This window comes from Xyrauchen texanus, chromosome 34, assembly GCF_025860055.1.
Source record: "Xyrauchen texanus isolate HMW12.3.18 chromosome 34, RBS_HiC_50CHRs, whole genome shotgun sequence".
NCBI classification, from domain to species: Eukaryota; Metazoa; Chordata; class Actinopteri; order Cypriniformes; family Catostomidae; genus Xyrauchen; species Xyrauchen texanus.
The window spans coordinates 32,377,048-32,402,264 of NC_068309.1; the positions used below are offsets into that span (position 1 = coordinate 32,377,048).

At 36.4% G+C, this 25,217-nt stretch overlaps 1 protein-coding gene across 2 annotated transcripts; it reads left to right on the plus strand.

Annotated features, from left to right (window-relative positions):
* Positions 1-15,143: 15,143 nt before the first annotated feature.
* Positions 15,144-24,621, plus strand: LOC127628034 (protein YIPF5). 2 transcript variants are annotated; one of them, XM_052104691.1, is made up of 7 exons: positions 15,196-15,217; positions 15,319-15,421; positions 15,520-15,639; positions 16,733-16,908; positions 21,386-21,531; positions 21,838-22,019; positions 23,364-24,621. In XM_052104691.1, exons 3-7 carry the CDS (start codon positions 15,530-15,532, stop codon positions 23,524-23,526), a joined length of 777 nt encoding a protein of 258 aa, XP_051960651.1. In that variant the 5' UTR covers positions 15,196-15,217; positions 15,319-15,421; positions 15,520-15,529; the 3' UTR covers positions 23,527-24,621. The 2 variants fall into 2 exon arrangements, with proteins under 2 accessions (XP_051960650.1, XP_051960651.1); XM_052104690.1 differs by lacking the exon at positions 15,319-15,421 and having other exon boundaries at positions 15,144-15,217.
* Positions 24,622-25,217: the final 596 nt, after the last annotated feature.

The window sequence follows — 25,217 nt, forward strand, 5'->3', positions numbered from 1 at the left end:
ACAATATGTCACAGTGAGTCTCTGCTCTGTCTCTCAACCACTAAGGAGTCATTGGCCTGAAAAATGCCCCTGGCTTAGGAGAGTCTTCTAAGAGCGGCCACACTTACCTTCGCACAGCAAAATTCAGTGGGCAAAATACAGTCATTTCAGTGGGAATTCTTTGGATTGACATTCTTGGCAAATAATTTTCTCATGCGGATTTTGCATGGAGTTCAAATTTGGTGAACTCTGACACGTGAATTCGCCGCGTTGACCAATAGGATGTTGCTTGGTTTGACAGTGAGCTCTGTGTGGGTGGTGCTTCGCATACAGCTTCATTAAATATTCACAATGGACATTTCTCACATAGCTTCACAGGTGCTTCACATTCACACAAACCTTCTTCGTCTGTAGGATTTCGCCATGCAAAGGTAAATGTGACCGTGCCTTTACACTCTCCCCTATGGTAAAGCCACAGAAGCTGGTATCTCCTTATATAAAATAATCTCTTTTCTGGTCCCATGGCAAGCAGAATATAGTTACATTTACAGAAAGGATGTTGAGTAAATTACAATTTTAAATGTTAGTTTTAGGGTTAGTTTAAGGGTGCATATTTCATAAAATATACATTTCTGTTCACAGTCCCAATATTAGGTGTCTTTACCTACTATGAAACAATATTAAAATACATAAAATCAATGTATTTATTGTGTAACTACATGTTGTTCTGCAAAATTCTCACAGGATTCACATTTGCTACTGAGGTTGATATATGGTAGGTTGAGAAGTAGATGTAAGTTTGCATTTAGGGTTAGAGTTTAGGGATGATTGAAGGCTATTATTTTTTATCAAATTTGCATTTATTAGACTCTGGCTACATGATCGTTCAAAGGCAATCCCCTTAAACTAAACTATATGTGTCCACCCTGGGAATCAAACCCTGATCTCCCTTATAATGAATGACTTTTTCATCACTTTAGGTCACCATGGTCATGGGTATGGGACGAGGTTCAGAAGGCCATTCAGATGGAAAGAGTCGTGGATGGGTCATGTACATAATAGATAAAGACACCTAATTTAAAGTGAGTACCCATTGACTGTTTTATGTAATTTACAACTAAAAATACTTACTTTTGGAACCACTGTGTGGAAATTTCAACTGTTGGCAGTGGTTCAAATTTTGATAAGCACAGATTGATTTCAGCAGTAGAGCTTTCGACCTGCTGTCACTGAATTCACAGTCTGGTCAGTCTGATTTTTGACTTTTGATTGCAAACTTTAGTATCTTGTCAAATCTGGGCACAGTGTGAGACATTGGTGAGATCTCTTCTAAACTCTAAAAGAGATACTTGTGAAATTACTGGGGTGTCTATCTCAGGAAAAAATCAGAAGCACATGACACACTTTGCTCTCCATTTAATCTTATTGTGGTCTAGGGGAAACAATTGAGATATTAAAGCAATAACATTTGTGACAGAGCTCTACAGTTGTTAAAAATCACATAAACAGGGGGCCTGGGTAGCTCAGCAAGTATTGACGCTGATTACCACCCCTGGAGTCACGAGTTCAAATCCAGGGTGTGCTGAGTGACTCCAGCCAGGTCTCCTTAGCATCCAATTTGGCCCAGTTGCTACGGAGAGTAGAGTTATCGCTCTCAATGGGGCGCGTGGTAAGTTGTGCATGGATCACGGAGAGTAGCATGAGCCTCCACATGCTGTGAGTCTCCACAGTGTCATGCACAAGGAGATATGTGATCAGACGCGTAGGCAACTGAGGTTCGTCCTCCATAACCCGGATTGAGGTGAGTAACAGCACCACCACGAGGACCTAGTAAGTAGTGAGAATTGGGCATTCCAAATAATATAATAAAAAATAAATACCAATTACAAAAACAAAGAATATGAAGAGTACACACACATACACATATATATATATATATATATATATATATATATATATATATATATATATATATATATATATATATATATATCATGCAAATGTTATCTAGGCTCATATCTCCATAGGTCAGTCAAACATTAAAGATTTATGACCATAAATTAATTCATATAAAATTATGCAGTGGAGCTGCATGCTCACAATTTTTTTCTATAATAAATGTGTAGCAGTTATTTCAATGCAGAGTTGTTTGAATCATTCAAATTGAAATTAGACTTTGCCTGCTGATTTTGCTTATTGTAGTTTCAAATCCTCAGTAGCAATCTCATTAAACCCGGGCATAGTTTGCCTTTCCTCACTTTCGCTATTTTTAGAGCCTTGGAGGGAATTGCATGCTTCATCCTCTTGATCCGAAACTAACTTTTGTCAGGCTGCAGGTCTCAAGAAAGTAGCTTTTGATGATTAATTATTTGTTCAAGGAGGTTTAAAGGAGGCCGGCTTGCTGCATGGGGTGAGTCTATAATTTTAGACAGAGTTGCAGTCGCCGAGGGACTCTGCCACTGACAGCTGTGTTTCCATAAGGTGTTGCCATACACTCACAATTTGCAGCGTAACATCAAGTCAAGTGGTTTTTCAGATCAGATCACGTACCACAGATTTTTCTTGAAGAACATGACGGGGTGTTGACATACTATATGCCCTTGGCTAATGGATTTTTGCATCTGGCTTTATGTGGGAGATAATTATTTAGGGTAGCAAGGGAGTGTGCATGGATGTACATGTTAAAAAACACACACTCAACTGCCTTAAGCCCATTCGAAACTTATTCAATATAAAATATAGATATCAACAGTTCAGTATTCAGTAGTTAAAATTATCATTCTTAATATCAAAATCGGAATTTTAACTAGTAGAATCACAGTGATCTGTGATCTTGATTCCGATTTTACATATCAGCATAAGTGATCATTTTTTATATGATCACTAGTGCAAATGTCCATTACTGACATCAACAATTGAATTACAACCTTTAAAAACACTATTTTTTTTATATCTGTAATTTGGTTTACACTAGTGGCAATGTTAATTTCAGATTTCTATAATGTTATTGTAAAAAAAAAGCCTTTTAAGATATCTTTAAACCAGGGCAGTCTTATGATCAAAACATCACCGTACTGACTTTTTGCCTACATCATCAACATTTCATTGTCATGCTGTTTTCACCTCAGTTCGGGCTCGGCAATCTTCGGACTATCGCATGTTTAACATAAGTTTAGTTATATTATAAAAATATATTAATATTTAAGTAAACCCAACCCCATCCATAAACCTAAGCACTAATATAAAAAGACCAACCAACAATACAAAGGACATAACAAACAGATACAAGTATACAGTAATTACCAAACAACTCATATGCGGCATTTAAAGTCTTTAAAGGCGCGATAAGGACAGTGAACACCCCCCCCCCCCGGACAAGTTTTGGGCCGGTTGCCAAGCAAAATCCCGGGCCAATTTATCTTCCCAGTCCAGCCCTGATTACATTGTCACATCGGTCACATGACACGCATGAGCCAATGGCATTTGAGTGAAGACTTGAATATACGCATCAGAGAGACATTTCAGTAGTGCAGGCAAATAGTCCCCACAGTGACATTTGGTCATGAGAGTGTGTAGCACCTTTAATTACTCTTCCGTTTATTGCTATCTAAAAACAATCTATGAAAAATACATTTACAGGTATCCAAAAATGTCATTTTCACTAGTTGTAATTCAGTTGTATTTCAGAAATGTAGTACAATTCATGTTCAGAAAAATGCATTTATTTATATGAAACAAATCTAATTTTACTAGTAAGTAGTACATAACAATATTGAAATTGGAATTTTAACTACTGTATGTAATTAGGCTAATTATAGATATCGGTAATCTGTTATTGCATTTTAAAAACGAGTGACTGACAGATAAATGTGAAATTCATCTATTGAAAATGCAGTTACAGATATCAAAAATTCAGTTTTTTACTTGTTGAAATTCCATTTTTGATATCAGGAATTTATGTTTTTACTAGTGTAATTGTTATTAGGCTACTGACATTAAAAAATTTGCATTTTCACTAGTAAAACTTCCATTGCTGACATCAAGAATTAGCATTTTAACTACTCAAAATGTAATTGTGGATGGGCAATTCATATCCTGTGCGTGAATAAATAAGGGCTTTCGATACACATAGGGCACTTAAAAGGCACGAAAGGCTTCCACACAGAGTCTAATTACTCATTTAAAGCTATGCATGTGTTATTTTGCTATTCATTTATCAGACTGCATGTGTACTGTAGGTCCTCTGTGCTTAATTTGCAAATTCTACTCTCACAAAAAGACCTGAAAGAAAATGATGTGTTTGGAAGCATGCCCTCTTTTTCCACAGGTCTCTGATGCTTTCAGTCAGATCGTGGAATCAGAGTGAAAGTGATGAGATGGTGTGTGTGTGTGTGTGTGCGTGCATGTGTGTGTGTGTGTGTGTGTGTGTGTGTGTGTGTGTGTGTGTGTGTGTGTGTGTGTGTGTGTGTGTGTGTGTGTGTGTGTGTGTGTGTGTTGGTTTAAGTGAGCTGAAAAAAGCATGTTGTAATCTGTGCATACAGCCAGGCAATAGCGCAGGATTAAAGAAAACACGTTAGCAGAAGGTAATTATGCCAGAATGGTGATTTGTTGACCTAGATTTGCGTGCGCACACACAGATGCTTTTCAATTGTCTTTTATTAAAGCAATAAAGGTGTATAGTCATGTTGTGGAACTTTTAAAATCTTACATTTACATCTAATTTTAATCATAGGGAGGATTGATGGGTCTTTGAAAAGGTTTCATGACAGTGTGTAAAATGCACTAGTACTAGTACTAGCATATTGTGTTACCTATTTAACCAACTAACCATGACTATAGAGGAAATTTCATAGTGTATGATGCTCAACTCTAATCTAATTCATACGGTGAGCAGCCAATGGAAATAGAGCATGCGGGGTAATGAAACTCAAGAAATGGAGATGGTAACAAGCACTCAAGTGGAGTTAAATATTTAAAGCCACTTATCTCCAACTCGCATTGCAGTCTGTAGACGCCATACTGGCTGCGACTTTCCACCCAAGACCGCACCCAAATGCGCTCAGCCCGTTTCTATGGCATCTCAGAAGACAGAGTAGCAACAACAGCAGTTCATATATACATGTTTGTTTACATCAAACATGCTTCTCATAGAATGGGAGGGTGTGTGTTTCCACTTGAGTTTGTGATTGGATTGGGTCAAATTTACAGTCGAGTAGTGTGTGATATATTTTGTCTGTAGCGATTTTCAAAGTCGGTAAGCGTGTGATGCCTACTATTTTAAAATCTGTTCAGATTTAACAATGTCTAAAGTGAAATTCAGCCTAAACCTGACAAACTTTAAACTTCATTTCCATTTGGAATGATAAAGATGCCTGTGTGCCCTTTCTTCAGGAAGGGAAGTCAGCCAATCAGATTAGAACTCGCTAAAAAGAAAGTTCTCAAAAGTTTTGTATGCTGTATGCGTCAGGTGTACAACAAACAAACTATCAAACTTGTAAGCCTCAAAGAGAAAATTGACTGTAGATAAAAGTCATAAAAGAGACTATTTAGCAGAGACAGGCCACTTCTATTAAAATGAATGGGAGAAATTGGAATGCCCAACGGTCAGCGGATGTAGAAAGGAAGTCTACAGGAAAAGAGCCAATCACATTTTAAATACAGACATCGCCTGTCAATCAATCTGAGAATGCACATGCATATTAGCTATTCAAGCCGGGGAAAGTGTATTTGTTTTTATGTTTTTTGCGTAATCTGAGGTGAAGAAGCACAATTTATGATTCTTGTGTTGTCAGATTTTTGGGATGATTTGAAATATGTACTTTGATCGTAATCTTGACCAACCATTTTGGAGATTTCAGTCTTTCCCCATTCAAGTAGATAAGAGCTGCACTGTAATGATTGGAAATAGCCTCCCAAGAGCATTCCAAAGATGGCAGACAGTGGACTGACTTGCTAGAAAGACTTTTACCATACTTGTGTTCTGACACAACACATACTGTCACAGGGAGACAAAGAGACCAAAGAGCAGGGGTACAGTTCAAATTATTTATTTACAATAAATTATAACTTCAACTGGGCTGGCGAAACTTGGAGAACCCGACAATGGCTTGCAGTATGAAGGTGATGGGAGTTCGTCAATCTATGCACGCTGTGTCCGCGCAGTGAGCAGATCCGTGAGGAATCCTCCAGTCTTGAATGCTGAGTACAAAGTGACAACACTTACATTTTGAGCCGTCGCTGTCATGAAGAAGCGCTAGAAGAAGATGAAATCGCCACTAAATAACAGGAGGCGAATGTGGAAAAAACAACAGTGGATGAGCGCGTGTGTGAGGAGGTCTAGAGATACCTGCATTTGTATAACTTGAGTCTGAAGGAATATAAATAATTTTTATGGGTCTAAACTCATGAAGAGAAAGTCCGGTGTCTCAAAGCAGTCGTAGCGCGCATGCGCCAATCGCCTGTGTATATGCGTGCACAGTTATATGGGGTATACTTTCAAAGGTTCACATTCGACTGTACGCAGATGCTAAGCGATCGCATCAAAATGGAAGTATAGCTAAGGTTTAAGACCCCAGGAGAGATCAGGACCACTTCAATTCAGATAAAACCCATATAACATAAAAATAGTCAAAACAGATGCTATAGCCTACTTTTAGTCATGCTGGTGTTAACATGCAAAAATCATCTCCTTGTAACCAACTTAACGAAGTCACTACACGGACAATGTTATAAACTCTGTAACCTTAAAGAGATAGTTCAACCAAAAATGTAAATCATCTACATTATTTACTCATCTTTATGTTATTCCAAACCCACATTATGTGTTCATTTACAACTAAAAATACTCGCTTTTGGCGCCACCATGTGGGCATTTTACCCAGAAACTGGAGCTCACAAGCGATCATAAGTTCAACAACACTTCCAGCTTTGGTCACTGGGGGCAGTGGGGGAATTATGATGAAATTTCAACCTATTGTTGCCGAATTTGCTGCAAGATCAGTCTGCAAACTTGGGTGGGACCAAAGTAAAATCTGCCTTTAAACCAATAATCTGAATTATCTGAGTGCCCTCTCACTCTTAATGGTTTTTCTCTTTGAATCTCAAAATGAACATTTCTGCAGTGCTGTCACTGCATTTGGTTTCTCTGCCTCAACCAGCTGAATATTTCTTCTGCATCATGCACTTAAATGTATTAGCATGCACGTGCAGCCCCAGCAGGGTTGGGAGGATTACTTTTGAAATGTATTCCACTACAGATTACAGAATACATGCTGTAAAATGTCAATTGTAACGTATTCCGTTAGATTACTCAAGGTCAGTAACGTATTCTAAATACTTTGGATTACTTCTTCAGCACTGGTAGATTTTTCAGTTGTTTTGATTATAAAAACTCTTCCAGTACAGTAAGACAAAATACACATGTTAAAAATACATTTTCTGAAAAACCTGAATATCTTATGCAGTGTTATTTCTAAAACTAGATGAATCAAATTAATCTTGTTTTTAAGGATTTTTCGATATTTTTACAGGAAAAAACTGCAAAAATTATTATCAAGAATATGATTTTTGCCCTAATATCAAAGATCTTAGAAGAAAAAATAATTATGATCCAATGTGAATTTTCTTGATAAAATAATATGATCATGTCTGGTAACATGTGCATGTAAATTGGCTAGAAATAGTATTTTAGCTTAGCATAAAGCTGACAATTTACACAAGGTTTATTTCTATTTCTTCTGCTCCAAACTTACTTCTCTGTCTGCTCGTATGAATGTAACACATCATAAGAAAGTGTTTCACCGCTGTTCAAATGCACTTTGGATTACATCATTTATATGTATACATTTGAAAGGACTAAATATTAAATGAAACAAATGACAATAAAATGTAAAGTAATTTCTTCAGTAATAAAAATGCTTTTTGTATGTATCTGTATTCAAATTACCAATTTAAACTGTAACTGCAGTGGAATACAGTTACTTATATTTTGTATTTGAAATAAGTATTCCCGATACTTGTATTTCGTTACTCCCCAACCCTAAGCCCCAGTCACACTTTCTTTTAAGAATGCAGTGAATGAATCATGAAAATGATGTTTGTTTTCCTTTCTCAGAAAGGGCTCACACAGTACTGCAAGTGACTTGGGTATTTAAACACCTACTGACATAGGTGTCGTTTAAAAGCATTTTATTACTAATTATAGAAATAGAAAGAAAGTTATATGGATTTGAAACAGCATGTAAGTAAATAACAATGGCATTTTCATGCCTTTGGGTGAATTATCCCTTTAAACATGAACTAAATGCATAACAATGGATCATATGACATTGTTCATAATGATCCATTATTTTGATATCTGATCCATAAAGCCTTCAGATATCAAAAAACTCGATTTGGACCTTTCTTAAGGTTCTGGAATAATACCTCTGAATTGTCGTTGTATCAGACTGCAGACTGCTCATCTTGTGGTGAAGGCACAATTTAACATGGCTCACTTCACATAGAGCCTACACTCTCTCTCTCCCCCACCCTGATTCATTTAGATTTGTCCAGTACAATCGACACAGTGAACCACCGGCTGAGCGCCTGCACTCTCTTTGCAGAAAATCTAACTCTCTCTCTCTCTCTCTCTCTCTCTCTCTCTCTCTCTCTCTCTCTCTCTCTCTCTCTCTCTCTCTCTCTCTCTTACTGGCCATGATGCATTTAAGGCTTGATTTGTGCTCTCAGCTCCATCTAAATGACTTAAACTGAGCTTGGAGAAAACAAAAGAAAATGGCTACTATATATTAGGTTTCTTTAATGTACTTATCTTAAAATGCATTACAATGTACATATTGTGTACATGCGTGCTGTTACACTGTACTTACATTTAAATCAATTGAATGCAATAACATAAGTATTCACAAATATTTGTCTTGCAATTGAATCAGATGTTATTTTGATACATTGTTGTTATGGTTAGAGAGTCTAAATTTAAAAGTGCTGATTTTTCTGCTGACCATCTGTTTTGTGCTTTCTTTTCTTTTTAGCAGATGCTTTTTATCCGAAGGGACTTCTAAATTACAGGGACAGTCTCCCTGGAGTAACTTGGTATAAGTGTTGGGTGTAATCTGATTTTAGAGTAATTAATTAGTAACTGTCATCTAAGTCCTTTTTTAGTAAAAAAAAAAAAAAACATTAAATTCTTGTAATCAGATTGCAGTTACTTTCAATTAAGGTAAATATTTAGGGGTAACGCATATTTCTTAAATAATATTTATACATAATGTATTTAGAAGATTAATTAAAATGTTCATATGTAAATCTGTTGTAAACAAGTAGGAAATTCAAGTCCAATCTCTCAGGTAGGTCTTTCAAGTTAACCTGGAGAGGTGTGGAGTCCAAGTCACATCAGCTACTTACTGGGGTACCTCAGGGCTCAGTGTTTGGACCACTTCTCTTCTATATACATACAACATTACTGGGACCCATCATTCAAGCACACCAGTTTTCTTACCACTGCTATGCAGATGACACACAGCTCTACCTGTTTTTCCAGCCTGACAACCCCACAGTGACTGCTCGGATATCTGCCTGCCTGACAAACGTCTCTGCCTGTATTAAAGAACATCACCTTCAACTCAAACTGGTGAAGATCGAGCTCCTCATCTTCCCAGCCAACCCTGCTGTTGAGCACAACATTACCGTTCAGCTGGGTTTATCTATAATAACACCTTCCAAAATGGTCAGAAATCTAGGGATAACCATCGTCAGCCAACTCAATTTCATCGACCAGATCTCAAAAACAGCCGGATCATGTAAATTTGCACCCTACAACATTAGGAAGATAAGACCCTTACTGTCTGACCATGGACACATCTCCTTGTAACATCTCTTGTCATATCTAGACTGGATATAATGCACCTTCCTGCATCCACAATTAGGCCTCTGCAAATTTTACAGAATGCAGCATTATGGGTGGTTTTCAATGAACCCAAGGGAGCATATGTTACACCCCTCTTTGTCTTTCTAATCTGGCTGCCAATTGCTGCACGTATTAAGTTCAAGGTTCTGATGATGGCATGCAGAACAGTCACTGGGTCTGCGCCAGCTTATCAAAAATCATTAGTGCAAAGCTACGTTCCCACCAGAAGGCAGCGGTCTACAAATGAGCGGTGCCTTGTGGTACTAATACAGAGGCACCAAATCACTGTACCCCTGTGCTGGAACAACCTTCCCTACTCAATCCTTGAAGCAGACTCCCTCTCTGTCTTCATAAAACAGCTAAAGACAACTTTTTCGTGAGCACTCGACAATGCAAAAATAATAATACAAATAATTGCACTGATGCAATTGAAACTTAATGCAGCAGAAACTTAAAGATAAATCGGTTATGTTGTATCCTTTCTCATTTTTTAATTCGCTTTGGATAAAAGCGTCTGCTAAATGAAAAAATGGAAATTAATAATAATAATAATAATAATACAAATATTTTGAATTAGTTGAGCAGAAAAAAAACCTTTCTGTGAAAAGTGTTTTAGAAAGTTAGCTTAACTTAAAGTCTATTAAAAGTAATTTGTTTTGTGATTTAATTTTAATGGTGTAATCAATAAAGTAATGGGATTACAATTTTAGAGAAGTACTTTGTAGTGGATAACTTTTTTTTTTATAACTTACCCAACATTGCTTGGTGCTTAAAATAATAAAGTGATGAGTGACCCATAACTGTTAAATGTGAACTATCCCTTTAAGAACCTTAAAGGGATAGTTCACCTAAAGAATACAAATTTGATCATAATTTACTCATCCTCAAATCGACTTTTTTTTCCATATAGAACACAAAAGGCAGCTGAACATTCCCCTGGAATGAGCTTATTTTGTCAAATAAAACAAGCACTCCTAACATATAACCTCTATAATATATCTTGACAAAATAATAAGAATGATTTATTTTTAGTGCCTCTTGACACCAAAACATCTGCGTCTTCTTTGTAAACTGCCATCACATTGTATGCAGCAGCAGAAGATTAATGATTCATAAACACTTTTTACATCATGCTCATATGAATATTTGACAGGCAAACAAGAAATCAGGCCAGAAAAGAGGTTAACAGTAAAAATCAAACATAATATAAAGGATCAAGTAGAAAAGAGATGTGAGACTTTACTTTTTTATGATGGATTTATTTTTGGATGAGGAAATTAACTTCAAATTTTAAACTTAGCCCGTCCCCTTATTACAGGGATAGGTCACCCAGAAAAAGACAATTCTGTCATCATTTACTCACCCTCATGTTGTTACAAACATGTATGACTTTTTCCCTACTCAGGTACCCAGGCTTCACTCCAAACATTTTAAGACAACGTTTAACATTTATGCCACCCGCATCTGAAACCAATTTAAAGAAGATCGCTTATGTGTCCCAACATTAGCCATACAATATTGAAGTAAAAACTGAAAACACATCTGTTTATCTGCATTCTCTAACCAAGCACTGTGCTTACTATCTAATTTTATTTTCATTCCATATCTTTTTTTAGCAAATTTATTTTAACCCTTAAACACATTTTTCTTTCTGATATTATTTATTTAAAAAATTGTCATTTGTCTTATGTAAACTCGCAATTCCGAGGAATACATGTAAAAAAAAATCTGTCACAATGTCACAACTTTATATCATGCAATTACAACTTTATATCTCAAAATTGCAAATTATAAAGTCCAAATCCAAGAAAAAATATTCAAACTCACAATTGTGACTTTATTTCTTGCAATTGTAGCTATGTTTCGGAACTGCGAGTTTATATCTCGCAAATGTGGACAATACTATAAGATGCAGATGCTGGAATAACCGGAGAAGGACCTAAAAATTAAAATGCTCTTGGTCCAGCCTTTTTGCGCATTGCGCAGGCAATTTTGCCAAACCCACTTGCGCCTAGACTTAGTGCATGCTTGCACGTAAATATCAAATATTCATGGCCGTACCCACTGACTTATGACTTAAAGCCTTTGTTTTTTTTCTCTCTCTCTCTCTCTCTCTCTCTCTCTCTCTCTCTCTCCCGCTGCCACTCAGCATTGGCAGCAGGGGGCTCCCCGGCCTGAGAGAACGAGGGAGGAATGTGTCAGGGCGGAGAGCTGGTCAGGGTCGTGATTAAGCACATCCGGCCCCTAAACAGGCTAATCAAGCCTTGGAGAGGGCCGACCGGAGACGGCAGTGTGACAGAGAGAGAGTTACGGGCAGCTGTCCGACACCTGTGTGTGTTTGTCTTTTTGGTTAAATTCATTATTAAATATTATTTATATTGTCAAGCCGGTTCTTTCCTCCTCCTTTCCCTTTTACCTTGTTACAGTGACTACATCTCACGACATACAAGTTTTATATCACCCAATTGCTAGTTTTCTCAGTGGTGAGCTATTAACGTATTTATATCTAGGGTTTTCAATCAATTAAACATATGAATAATCACAATAAATTGCATAAATCAATAAAAGTCGTAATTGCGAGACATTAAGTAGGAATTACAAGATATAGAGTCACAATTGCAAGATTTAAATTCATGTGAATTTATATCTCAGAACTGAGAGTTTCCTTCCATCCATCTTCTATATTCACTTGTCCTAAGAGTCACAGGCAGGGGCGGGGCTAAAAAGTGGCCCTGAACTTTCTGTCTCCAACAAACCCTGCCCACAACACTACACCAGAACACACCGGCTCATTTATTTATTTTTCTGGCTCAATTTCAAGTTTTTGTGTCTAAAAAAAATGTGTAATGACTGCTAATCATGACAACGGGCCCCACCAGTGCAAGAATTGTTACAACTTTAAAACCAATGTAAATGTGATGAGTAGATTTTTTAAAGAAAGCACTAAAATAATACTTTATAGATCAGACAAATAACATGTAAGAATACTTTTTTCCCAACATACAGATGTTAGGTACATACAATGTACATGGAAGTACAAGGGAAAGTGTGTATTTTATGTGCTGTGCCAAGCCAGCATCTTAATCACCTTTCAGCTTTTTTGGAAAGTGCAAAAAATATATTGTCTTAGTTGAAGTTGTGGAAACAACAAGTATAATAATACAAATATATATGTGTGCATATAGCTATACAAGATCATAAAATGTTGTTTAAAATAGTTGAAGAAAGTGTCACACAGCAGGACACTGATGAAAATGCTTAAAATGTCATGTTAATTACTCACAAATAATGAAATATGCGTAACACCTCACAATTATATATGTAAACAGTGTACATATATAAATATACAAATATAAATATATATATAATTATATGACACTTAGGTGAAGGACATTTTCATTTAGGGGTGTACTCACTTTTGTTGCCAGCGGTTTAGACATTAATGGCTGTGTGTTGAGTTATTTTGAGGGGACAGCAAATTTACACTGTTATACAAGCTGTACACTCACTACTTTACATTGTAGCAAAGTGTCATTTCTTCAGTGTTGTCACATGAAAAGATATAATCAAATATTTACAAAAATGTGAGGGGTGTACTCACTTTTGTGAGATACTGTATATCTGGAGTGTTTTAATTCCTTCTCCATTTATTCTTGAGAAAAAGTGAAAAGCACTATGCTTTGACAAGCACTGTTTCTGCAATCCTTTAAACAAAGTAAGCCTAGAAAGACTCAAATAGATACTATGTAATATTTTTCATGACTTATTTTCTGCATGTTTATCAGGCGTGAGCATTATTCAGCAAGCCGCAATTCCGCTCCCTGAAATTATTAGCGGTATGAATTAATTATGCAAATGACTATGTACTGCACATAGCTTTACTGTTTGCCGATTTTATTTATGCTGTTGTTATTGGTTATCACCATTGTTATGATTTGTATGTCAAATAATGAGGTCCACAGGAGGTACATAGTTGATACGCTCATATGGATATGTGCTCCGATATGTAAGCAATTTCAAAATAAAAGCCAGTACATTGTTTCAATATAAAAGCCATTGTATTGGCTTGTCTTGCAGAGTTTATTAAATTTTTGCTTGTTATAAGGTTCGCACGGGCATGTTGTAGCCCAGGGTGGCCACCTATATCGCCTGTAGGATGCGTCGGTACTTGCGCAGCAGCAGGCCAGAACAAATTACCCAGCAACCCACTGGGAAAATGCCCTGTGCTCCTGATGGCCAGACCGCCCCTGGGTAGTGCTGGAGCCTGTCTTAGCTGTCTCAGATCGAAGGCAGGGAAATACCCTGGACAGATGACCAGTCCATCACAAGGCAACACACACAGGCATACACATTTACACACTCACCTATGGGCAATTGACAGTTTCTAATTGGACTGTGGGGTTAACATGAGCACCCTGAGGAAACCCATGCAAACATGGGGAAAACATTCAAACTCCAACCTGGCTCAAACCAGGGACTTTCTTGCTGTGAGGCAACAGCACTAACCACTAAGCCACTGTGCTGCCTTAAGAATTGAGAGTTTATGTCTCATAATTGTTACTTTATATCATTTAAATGTGTCTTCATTTCTTAGAATTGTGACTTTATATCTTGCAATTACGTCTTTTTATCATGCAATTGCAACGTTATGTCTCAGAATTACACATTCCAAAGCACAGTTGCAAGAAATTGTCACAATTGCAAGATTTTAAATTACAATTGTGACTTTAATGCTTATGAAGTTATAAAGTCACAATTGCTTGTAAATAATAAAAAATATATATTATTCCATGGCAACATCAAGGCACCACATAATTCCATTTTTGAATAATAAAACAGAGTTCAGACTATATATATTCCTATTGGATGAGTCAACGGTTTAAACCATTTGAAAAATATGTGATAAACGCATATTCTACATTAATGTGCCAAGATGTTACCTTGCTTGGCTACTGTAAATGGCCTACAGTTAGTCCAAAGAAATATATTGCTTGATGGAAGATTTGTTTATTTTGATTGTAAAAAGGTACATTTGTCCATTGTCTCATAATGTTGTGTCCCCTGTTTTATAAATGCAACTTTATTATTAACTTAGGAAACTTACATATTTGGTATTTTTACATTTGTATGTAACATTGTATCTATCATACACTAGTCTTGACTCGTCTAAATAAATAAACGATGTGTAGTAATGATAGAGTACATCCTCTAGAGGACGCACGTCCGTTTTCTGCAGTCTAGACTAATGACGTCATTGTCCCCGTGATCCGGAAGCTCTGCTGTTATTTCTTGACACGTAGGTAGCGGGGTTGGTGGAGTCTTTGGTGTTTAACGGTGAGAGTAAAACCGCAACATTTACTGCACTACAGCTTCAGATATCAGCCTTATTGCATGCTTCCAGAGGTGTTTATAATGTGAATGAATGGTGCCGACAGAGAGTGCGTCTGTCGATGAGGTGTGACAGTGCTCGAGCTGTGCTAACTGAAATCTAACACAACAAACATTATTCATTCAGCACTGTTGAATCGTCATATTTAGGTAAACATGCCCCAAGGTGCACGTAAAAGACTATAGACATATCTAGTTTTATAATACTCTCATTTGCCACTGACATATTTTTTGCTCTGTCTTTCCAGGCTGCTTGCAATGGCAGGGTTTGACAACTTCAACACAGACTTTTACCAGTCTAGTTACAGCGTAGATGACCAAAACCAAGGGGGATATGGCTACAGCAACACAGAAGACCCATACAGCAAGTGCGTATCCACATTTATGCTCGTCTTTTTGCTAATTTAAAGGCCTGCTTCATTATCATATTAGCCCTACCAACCACATTTGATTTAGAATAGCTATAGACAGTGATCAGAATAGGATAATGCATGCAAATCTGCTTTATTTTCAATGATGATGCATGCAAATCTCTCTTCTTAAAGATACGCTTAAAGTAGTTTTACTTATGTGAAACACAAAAGATGTTTGGCAGAATGTTAGCCTCAGTCACCATTCACTTTCACTGTATGAAGAAAGATGCTATGAAAGTGAATGGTGACTTGAGGCTAACATTCTGCCTAAAAACTGACTTAACGTTCCACGGAAGAAAGTCATAGGGATTCTGATGGCATGATGCGGGTGAACTAATCCCTTTTAAAGTATGCATTATTCATATTTTCAGTATATGCAGCGATCAGCCACAACATTAAAACCACCTGTCTAATATTGTGTAGGTCCTCCTCATGCTACCAAAACAGCACCAACCCGCATCTCATGATAGCATTCTGAGATGATATTCTTCTCACCACAGTTGTACAGAGCAGTTATCTGAGTTACTGTAGACTTTGTCAGTTCAAACCAGTCTGGCTATTCTCTGTTGACCTCTCTCATCAACAAGACATTTCCATCCACAGAACTGCCCCTCACTGGATGTTTTTTGGTACCATTCTGAGTAAATTCTAGAGACAGTTGTGTGTGAAAATCCCAAGAGATCAGCAGTTACAGAAATACTCAAACCAGCCCATCTTGCAACAACAATCGTTCATGCAATCAGTCAATCGTGTGGCAGCAGTGCATAAAATCATACAGGTCAGGAGCTTCAGTTAATGTTCACATCAACCATCAGAATGGGGAAAAAATATGATCTCTGTGACCATGACATGATTGTTGGTGCCAGATGGGCTGGTTGTTGTGGCTGATTGACAACTACTTTTTTTAATAATTTATTTTTATTTTTTTTAAGGTTTATCATAACTTTGCTTAGCCTAGTTCTATAGGCCATAAATGTTGACTGAAATTACTTTTACCTTTTCCAACACCTCATCATGAGTATAAAGCTGTTTTCTTTCGGTCCACCAGGCCATATGGTCAAAATGATTACTCGCAGTCAATGGGCTACTCGACGCCTCCAGGAATGATGCCGCCTCAGCAGCCATACATGGGGCAGATCTACCAGCCCACACCAGCGTTTACACCGGCCTCCTCACAGTCCATATATGGCAGCAGCTTTGAGGATGAGCCTCCATTACTTGAGGGTAAGAGAGAAATTCTGTTCAATGGAGAATATTTGGCTGCTTGCATTATGGCTGGATAATGCATTAAGGCCTTTCCTGTTGTAGTCATTTAACATACAGTAGCTCACTGTAAAGGCCAAAACATACTCTTATGCAAGTAAGCCAACGCGGACGCTTCTAGCTACGCAAGCTTCATTTAGTTTATAGTTGTAAAATGTGTCGGACTGCTATTCATAGCACAAGTATGCGTTGCATTTTCAATGTTGCCACAGGGACGCTATAGCAAGAATAGTGTGAACTGTCTGATCTATGGTAAGTTTTCTCTTTCAAGTCATCTACTGTCATGGTGGAGCAAGCATAGCCAGTAATTAAAGTCAATATCACAACTTATTTAAATAATAATACATCCAGTTTAATGGCAGAATTTTGAAGGTAACTGTCGCCCCCTTGAGTATTGGTTTGTTACCATCACACAGACACAAGAACGCATATTATGCACAACAGGATTGCACACTTGTAATGTGTTGGCCAAGCATTTGCGTCTGTGTTTACATACTTTCTACACTGTGCTTCTGCCGAAAATGTATTATTTTACAGTGTAATGATGGACAGATTACTTTTTTTTTTTATTTGCAAATGAAGCATCATAACAACTTGGTACGGACATGTTTTATGGACATGCCCTTAAACGATCTCTCTCTCGTCGCACCACCGTCTGCCATCTGCCTTTTATCCTTCTCCGAGGCTTAATTAGCCTGATAAGGGACCGAGTGTGTATGATCACAACCCGGCCCCGCCCTCTGCCCTGCCACAGCAATCTAGACACTTAAAGGGACCTGTGTTGTTATAACCCCATTTGACATTCTTTTTCTTTAATAAATTATTTTATGTGACTCGTGTCTTGTTCTGAAGAAATATGAAGTTTGGTGAGAAACAAACATGTATTATTTTGTAAAAATCTTTTGTTGTTACACTGTACATGTTCATGAGACAGACTGCACGAGAGCTTTAGAGCTCCCTTTACAACAGCAACAGTAGTAACGCAGCATGTGCGAGACGGGGCGTTCAAGTGAAAACTCGTTTAATTTCACATCAACAGGACCACCAGTGATATTAACATTAGAAAACACAACACACCTGCACACAAACTAGAGAACAGAATTTACAACACATGTTTGTACGCCAAATCACTCACTGTCGATCGTTTGGTATTCTATATTTGGGGTCACGCCGGTAACCCTGTCCTGCTTATATGCATACATTTTTAGACTACAAACACTTCAGACATGTTTAGTAAATTCTGTTCTCTGGTTTGTGTGCAGCTATGTTGTGTTTTCTGTTGTTAATATCACTGGTGGTCCCGTTGAATCGAAACTAAACGTTTTTTCGCTTGAACACCCATCTACTATGCTGTTGCGGTCATGCAGGGAGCTCTAAAGCTCACGTGCAGTCTGTCTCATGAACGTGCACAGGGGAACAGTTGTTGAAGATTTTTACTAAATAATACATTCGATTTCTGTTTGATTCTCACCAAACTTCATCATATTCCTTCAGAACAAGACAAGAGTCACATAAAATAATTTATTAGACTTCTGAATTATTCGTTTGCTTTCTTTTGAAGCTTGAAGTGGTGGTCACCATACACTGCCATTGTATGACATCACTGAGCTCAATTTCTCCCTTTGTGTTATGAAAAATAAAATCATATAGGGTTATAACAACACAGGGGTGAGTAAACACTTACTAGGCTGAACTAATCCTTCAAGTTTGTATCTTAGCAAGTTTTACATGTCTTGTGGTGTGACATTAAGTAGAGTACTGTAAAACAATTATAAACCGCATTTTTTTTTTAATGACTTTTATTCTATACAGTGGCAAGAAAATTAATCCTTTGGAATTACCTGCATTTGTGTAAACATTTACCTTCAAATTCGGTTTGATCATCTAAGTTACAATCATTTACAAACACAATCGGTTTTAACTAATAACACACAAATTATTTTATTGTTCTTGTACATATTGAATACCTAATTCAAACATTCACAGTATAGGTTGGAAAAAGTATGTTAACCCCTAGGCTAATGACGTCAACAAAATCTAATTAGAGTCAATAGTTGGCAAACCTGGCATCCAATTAATGAAACGAGCAATGTCTCAAAGTTTTGCATTGGCTATTGCCATCAAACAGAGACACTGTGGCAGAACCTTGCATACAGCAGCAGGATTTCCGTTAGCTTGTAATCAGTACCGCCACTCCCTATACGCATATTACACCATCTGCATAGGGCACCAGAAACTCCACCGGCTGCCCTTACTCGCACGTTATATGTTATTCAAGGACCCGGTATCGGTTGAGGAACACAGACAATCGCCTCGCACTTTCACTTCACGCTCACCATGCTCACACTCGCAGTGCAAGGCTGGTGTTCAAACGGCAGCTGTCTCGCCGCTGCAATGATGCTACTAGTTCCTAGTTCTATCTGTGCTTTGCGGGCATGTTCTACTGCTGTGCTACATTGATAAAATGCTAGGTGCATGTATCAGCATAATGTCTCCCACCATCTGTTTTCCTGACGGTCAATGCATGTGACTTTAGCGTTGTTACAACGTTAATAATGCGTTAACTTCGATAGCACTAGTTAAAATACTTTTTCTTGCCACTGTAAATTTAGAGGCTACACGGAATAGATCTCAGCAGTTACAGAAAATAAAATACTTTCGTAATTTACCCTCATGTCTTTCCAAAACTGATGAGTATTCTTTCTGCCTTGAAACACATGAGGAAAAGTGTGGCAAATTGTCCACGCTGCTCTTTTTCATAAAATAATAAACGTAATCCGTGTACTATATATAGATATTCTAAGAATTCTGGTAATTAGAGACACATTAACTAATATTGTTTTGCGTTATGATTTTGTCATTAATGTCTAGGGTAGAAGGGAAGATTTTAAGTGAACAATGATTGAAAGCTCGGTCTGTTCTCACACATAGTAGTATAGACTTGATAGCCCGTTGTAAGCATCTACCGTTGGTCTATGGAAAAGAGCATTGTGACCATTCATCAGAAACATCTCCTTTTGTGTTCCTCCAAAGAAAAAATAATGACAGATTTGTCATTGTTGGGTGAACCATTCCTTTAACTGGTTGAAGTATGTTTAAGATGATTAAAAAAAAAATTATGATGAATGCTTGAATATATTTAGAGAGCACTGTTTTTATTTTTTAGTGATTTTTTTTTTTTTTCAGAAATATGATGATCTTAGTCACACGTCTGTGATGTCTCGAGGGAGACTTTATGCAGATTTAGAGAGAAATCAATAACGCATGTTATTTTATGTCCTAAAGCCTAAACTTTACAAATGACTTTAAATCTCATAAGCTTTGCCTGAGACCATTTTTACTACAAACCATGTCCTCGCATACTGAAGTTAAGTAGTCCCTGTGAAGCCTACTTGCCCCAGTTCTTCAGAGCTGTGCTTAAAATGGAGCAGGAGTCATCAGCCAGATGGCAGATTGATGGAGAAAGCCACTTAACTGATTACTGGAGCTAGCTGTTGTCATCCAGTGTAGACAGTGTTGGCATTTATCATCCAGCGCAATAACGTTTGTGAATGTTGTGAGCAGTTTGCACAGTCTCTTGTAGCATTTTGGATGTAAAAGTCAGTGTAAATGTTGAAATGTCAGCCTGGTTTAAGTCACTATTTAAACTTGCTTTAAAGACTTTCCTAATCATGTAAAAGGGGATTTGTGTCATTTCTGCACATAAACCTTTAACCAAGTATTACATGTCAGTGTGTCTTTTGCCATTTGTGCCATGACAACAATGATACTACAAATCAAATCCACCAAATTTCAGAAACTATCCTGGCTGAATTGTTTTAATTTTGTTAATACTTTTTCTGAGGAAAGGCAAACATGAATGGTGATGAAAGACAAAATATGAAATGCCATGGATCAATCATTTTTAAATGCAACAATGGGGGCTGTAGTCAACTGATTTTAGTAGTGGACCTACCCATCTCTATGTAAAAAATAAAATCAGGATGCTGCCACCTTTCTAAGGTTATTTCTTTTACCTGTAATTTTGCTACATAGGCGAAAATTGTCTTTGACCCCCTCTATATTATGATAGATTACTCCGTAAATATTGATCCATGGCATTTAATAATATTGTTTTTATTTATCATTTATGCATTTCTTTCACCAGTATGAAAATGATCAAAAAACTTTGCCACGGTTGAGTTGATGACCCAGGTTAAATAAATCGAGCCATATCTAGGCACCAGAATATCATAGAGGCTTGTTATTGGGCTTTTTTTGAGTCGTGGCAATAAGCAACTACATAGCAACATGCTGAAGATCACTTAGAATACATTAGGAAACACATGGCAAGACCCTGGCAACCACCCAGAACACTCAAGCTTTGGTTCAGTGAATTTTGCCCTAGCAAGCATCGCTTCTGTTTTTGTAAAAATCTAGTTTCTCTTTGTCTTTGTAGAGCTGGGGATTAACTTCGATCACATCTGGCAGAAGACGTTGACTGTGCTGCATCCGTTGAAGGCAGCAGATGGCAGTATAATGAATGAAACAGACCTGGCTGGTCCCATGGTGTTCTGTTTGGCCTTCGGGGCCACGCTGCTCTTGGTAAGAGACATGGCTGTTTTGTCAGTTTTTTTGCTTGCTGATACAGAAGACCACGTGTTAAATATCTTTTCCGATAGTGTTAAACTTCAGCATTTTTTTTTCTTCCATTTTGTTTCTATTTTATGGTTGTTTTTGTTTAAATTCTGGTTGGCTTAACAGAATTTTCATTTTTGGGTAACTCGTTTCTTTATCACCCTTACTTTTTTGGGTGAACTGTCCCTTTATATCTGTGATAATGATGGAATTAAAAAAAAGTTTTAAATTAAGAAGTGCAAACTGTCAACGTGTTTCTCTTTCTCACTCTAGACGGGTAAGATCCAGTTTGGTTATGTGTATGGTATCAGTGCCATCGGATGCCTTGGCATGTACTGCCTGCTCAACCTCATGAGTATGACGGGTGTGTCGTTTGGCTGTGTGGCCAGTGTTCTGGGATACTGTCTGTTACCTATGATCATCCTGTCCAGTTTTGGTGTCCTCTTTTCCTTGCAGTAAGTCAAGCCTTTATGGGATTGCCAGACTTTTGTCTGTGTTACACCTATGATCTTAATTGTTGAAGTACACCGCTGAAATTTTACAGATTGTTCGAACCATCAATGAATAATTAAAAGAAAAACTTTATATTTTTATGCTTTTAATTTTACACATTTTATTTTAGAAATTCGTTTAATTTCGTTTTTATTGTTAATAAAATATTTGTAAAATAAAATGTATACAATTATTTTTGTTTATTTAATTTTTTGTAATTAATAAAGTGTAAAAAAAAAAAAGGTAAGTAAATGTATTTAGAAAAATTATAATTTAATTGTAAAAAATAAATAACCTTGTATTAATAAAAAGCATAAAATTAATTATATTAATACAAATAATTTTATTAACTTAAAATTTTAGTAAAATCAGTGTTTTTATAAGAAAAAGAAATTATTTCGAATAAAGTGTATGTGTGTGTGTGTGTGTGTGTGTGTGTGTGTGTGTGTGTGTGTGTGTGTATATATATAATATAAAAAATAATTTACTTCCTATGTTATAAACATATATGAATAAAACATTTTAACTTTCATTTTATTTATAATTATTATTTGTAAAACATAAAGTATATAAAAGTATTTAGAAGAATGTATTATAATAATAATTAAAAATATTAAATTAATTCACATTAAAAAGTGAATGAATTAAAAAAAATTAATTGGCATTGCTTTATTTACTAAATAATTCAGAGGAAAATTTGTAACAATATATATATAAGTTAGGGCTTTCAATTTAAGGTGTTTAAGTGCGATTTATTATAATTATATAAAAAAATAACTCAAAAGTAAATTTTTAATTATCTGAATTATTATATTTACTATACATACTATATGTATAATTATTTAATCATATATTTAACCATTTTTGTTTGGGGATCTTTTTGGCAAATATTGATATGTGATTAATTATTTGTCATAATTAATTTGTTGTATATAAAAATATAGTAGATTGACAGTCCTTATTAAAATGTTCTATTAGGTCCATGAATAGCTTGTTTAAATTTTATTTTAATGCTTTTTCTATTATTTAAGATAGTTTATAATAAACTTTCTATTCTGGATATTAGTAAAGAGTGACTACATTGTGAACATATTACAATTTCACTCAGTTTCTTTCATGGACTAGTCATACTAAAAGGACAAAATAAAATCACCCTTTTTCTTTTTCCTAAATTATTTTTTGTATCTTTTGGAGATATTTTTGGCAGACCGCTTTCAGTTCTTTAAATTCATTAATAGCTTGTTTAAATGTTATTTTAAAACTTTAACAATTCCCTTGCTAATCTATTGGCTTCCTGTGATTTTCAGGGGGATGATGGGTATAATTTTAACAGCTGCCATCATTGGCTGGTGCAGTCTTTCAGCCTCGAAGATCTTCATCTCAGCGTTGGCCATGGATGGGCAGCAGCTGCTGGTGGCGTACCCCTGCGCCCTGCTCTATGGAGTCTTCGCCCTCATCTCTGTTTTCTGAACTCTGAACCTCTTTTAATAGACAAAATGACCACCAATACACGCACACACACACAACCCTTTATTTGAGGACTCCATCGTTGTGTGTGTGTTTCATCTTCTGAGAGAATATGGCAATCATTTCTCATGCTTTATTTTTGCTTAGAACGGTTTGTGCTTGTTATATAATGCAGGTTAATACTCATCACAGTATCCACTTATTCCCTTCAAAATAGTCTTTAACCAAGCCGGAAAAAAAGAGTTTGTGTCAAAGAGAAGAATGTGTTATCAATGTGAGGGACACGTTTCTCCTCCTACACAACGTTTTTATTGCTTTTGTTTTCTCACTCCAGAATGTCCTTTGCCAAGAAAACTAGTTTTTTCTTCACATTCCTGAATTACAGTTGATTGTTCAGCCTGTGTTCATTCATACACTTGGGTCAGTTAAGAGTGCCTACATCGTGAATACACACCTTTTCAGCCATGCACTAGTTCGATTAAAAGGAAAGAAGAAAAAGCATGCTTTTTTTTTTCTTTGAAACTGATAGCAGTCTGCAATAAATCCTTAAACTGTGGCTTGAAAAAGATAGACATTTTAACCGTTTCAGCCACTAGATGTCCGCAGGCTATACTTTTGTATTTCTTGATGTATTCACATTGATACAGTTTGCTAATTTAAAATACTTCTTAAAGGGATAGTTCACCCAAAAATAAAAATAAAGTGTCATCATTTACTCAACCTCATGCTGTTTCAGACATGTCCTTTTTTGTGTTCCATTAAAGAAAGAACATCATACAGGGTTGGAACAACATAAAGGTGAGTAAATGATGACAAAATCTTACTTTTTGGGTGAACTATCCCTCCTAAAGATTAAAGACTTATGTATACAAATCTAAACAAGTCTCTCAAGTCACTGATCTGTGGATTGGCTCTTTTTGTTCATGTTAAGGAGCCACAACTGTTCTCACGGACGGACGAGTATATTTGTATGCCATGTAACTTGTTTTGTATATTCAGAACAGTACAAATGTTTCTATCAATTCTGTCTTGTGGAAAATCTGTGACCAACTGATGTGGTGTTTCACAGGTTTTAATTGAATAAAAATGCAAGTTTTGTTGGAATATTCTTGTTGAGTTATTATACCCCACAGCCTTATCCTTGTAGTTTGGGTTAAAACTTGCTCCGCCTCCAAAACAACATTTGTAGTAAAGGTTTTCCTTAAAGAACTTAACTTGAAAATTATTACAATATGACACAATTATTATATTTTTTCATTAAAATCTTTTTGGTGAGTTTTAATTACATTATGAACATTTATCTCATAACTTGTTACCTTTTGCTACAAAACATGGCATCGGCCGCACAGAAAATAATGTTAACCAATATCCAAATTGCTATTTAGGCATTGTTTTATGCTACTGTAATGCATCTTTTCTAAAATCTTGTCAATAGTAATTTATAAGGCTGTTCACACAGAACCAGTTTTCTTCCCATTTGCTCTCTTCTATTTATTTGGGCTAATTTACTGTGTTAATTCAGTGGGATGAATTGTGCAATGAAATGATGTGTAAAAAAACAAAAATGTTCCCGGAAAGAGTCGTTGTATAATTTTATCACCGCTGGGACACAGGCCCCACAAGAATTCATAAAGTGACCTTTTTTTTAAGGGGTGTCGGGGGGCATGAACTGGCTAAAAGTTATTATTATTATT

Coding starts and splice junctions, on each gene's coding strand:
- LOC127628034 (XM_052104690.1), top strand. CDS start 15,530: ATGGCAGGGTTTGACAACTTCAACACAGACTTTTACCAGTCTAGTTAC. Junction 16,909..21,385: donor TGAGCCTCCATTACTTGAGG/GTAAGAGAGAAA, acceptor TTGTCTTTGTAG/AGCTGGGGATTAACTTCGAT. Junction 22,020..23,363: donor GGTGTCCTCTTTTCCTTGCA/GTAAGTCAAGCC, acceptor TGTGATTTTCAG/GGGGATGATGGGTATAATTT.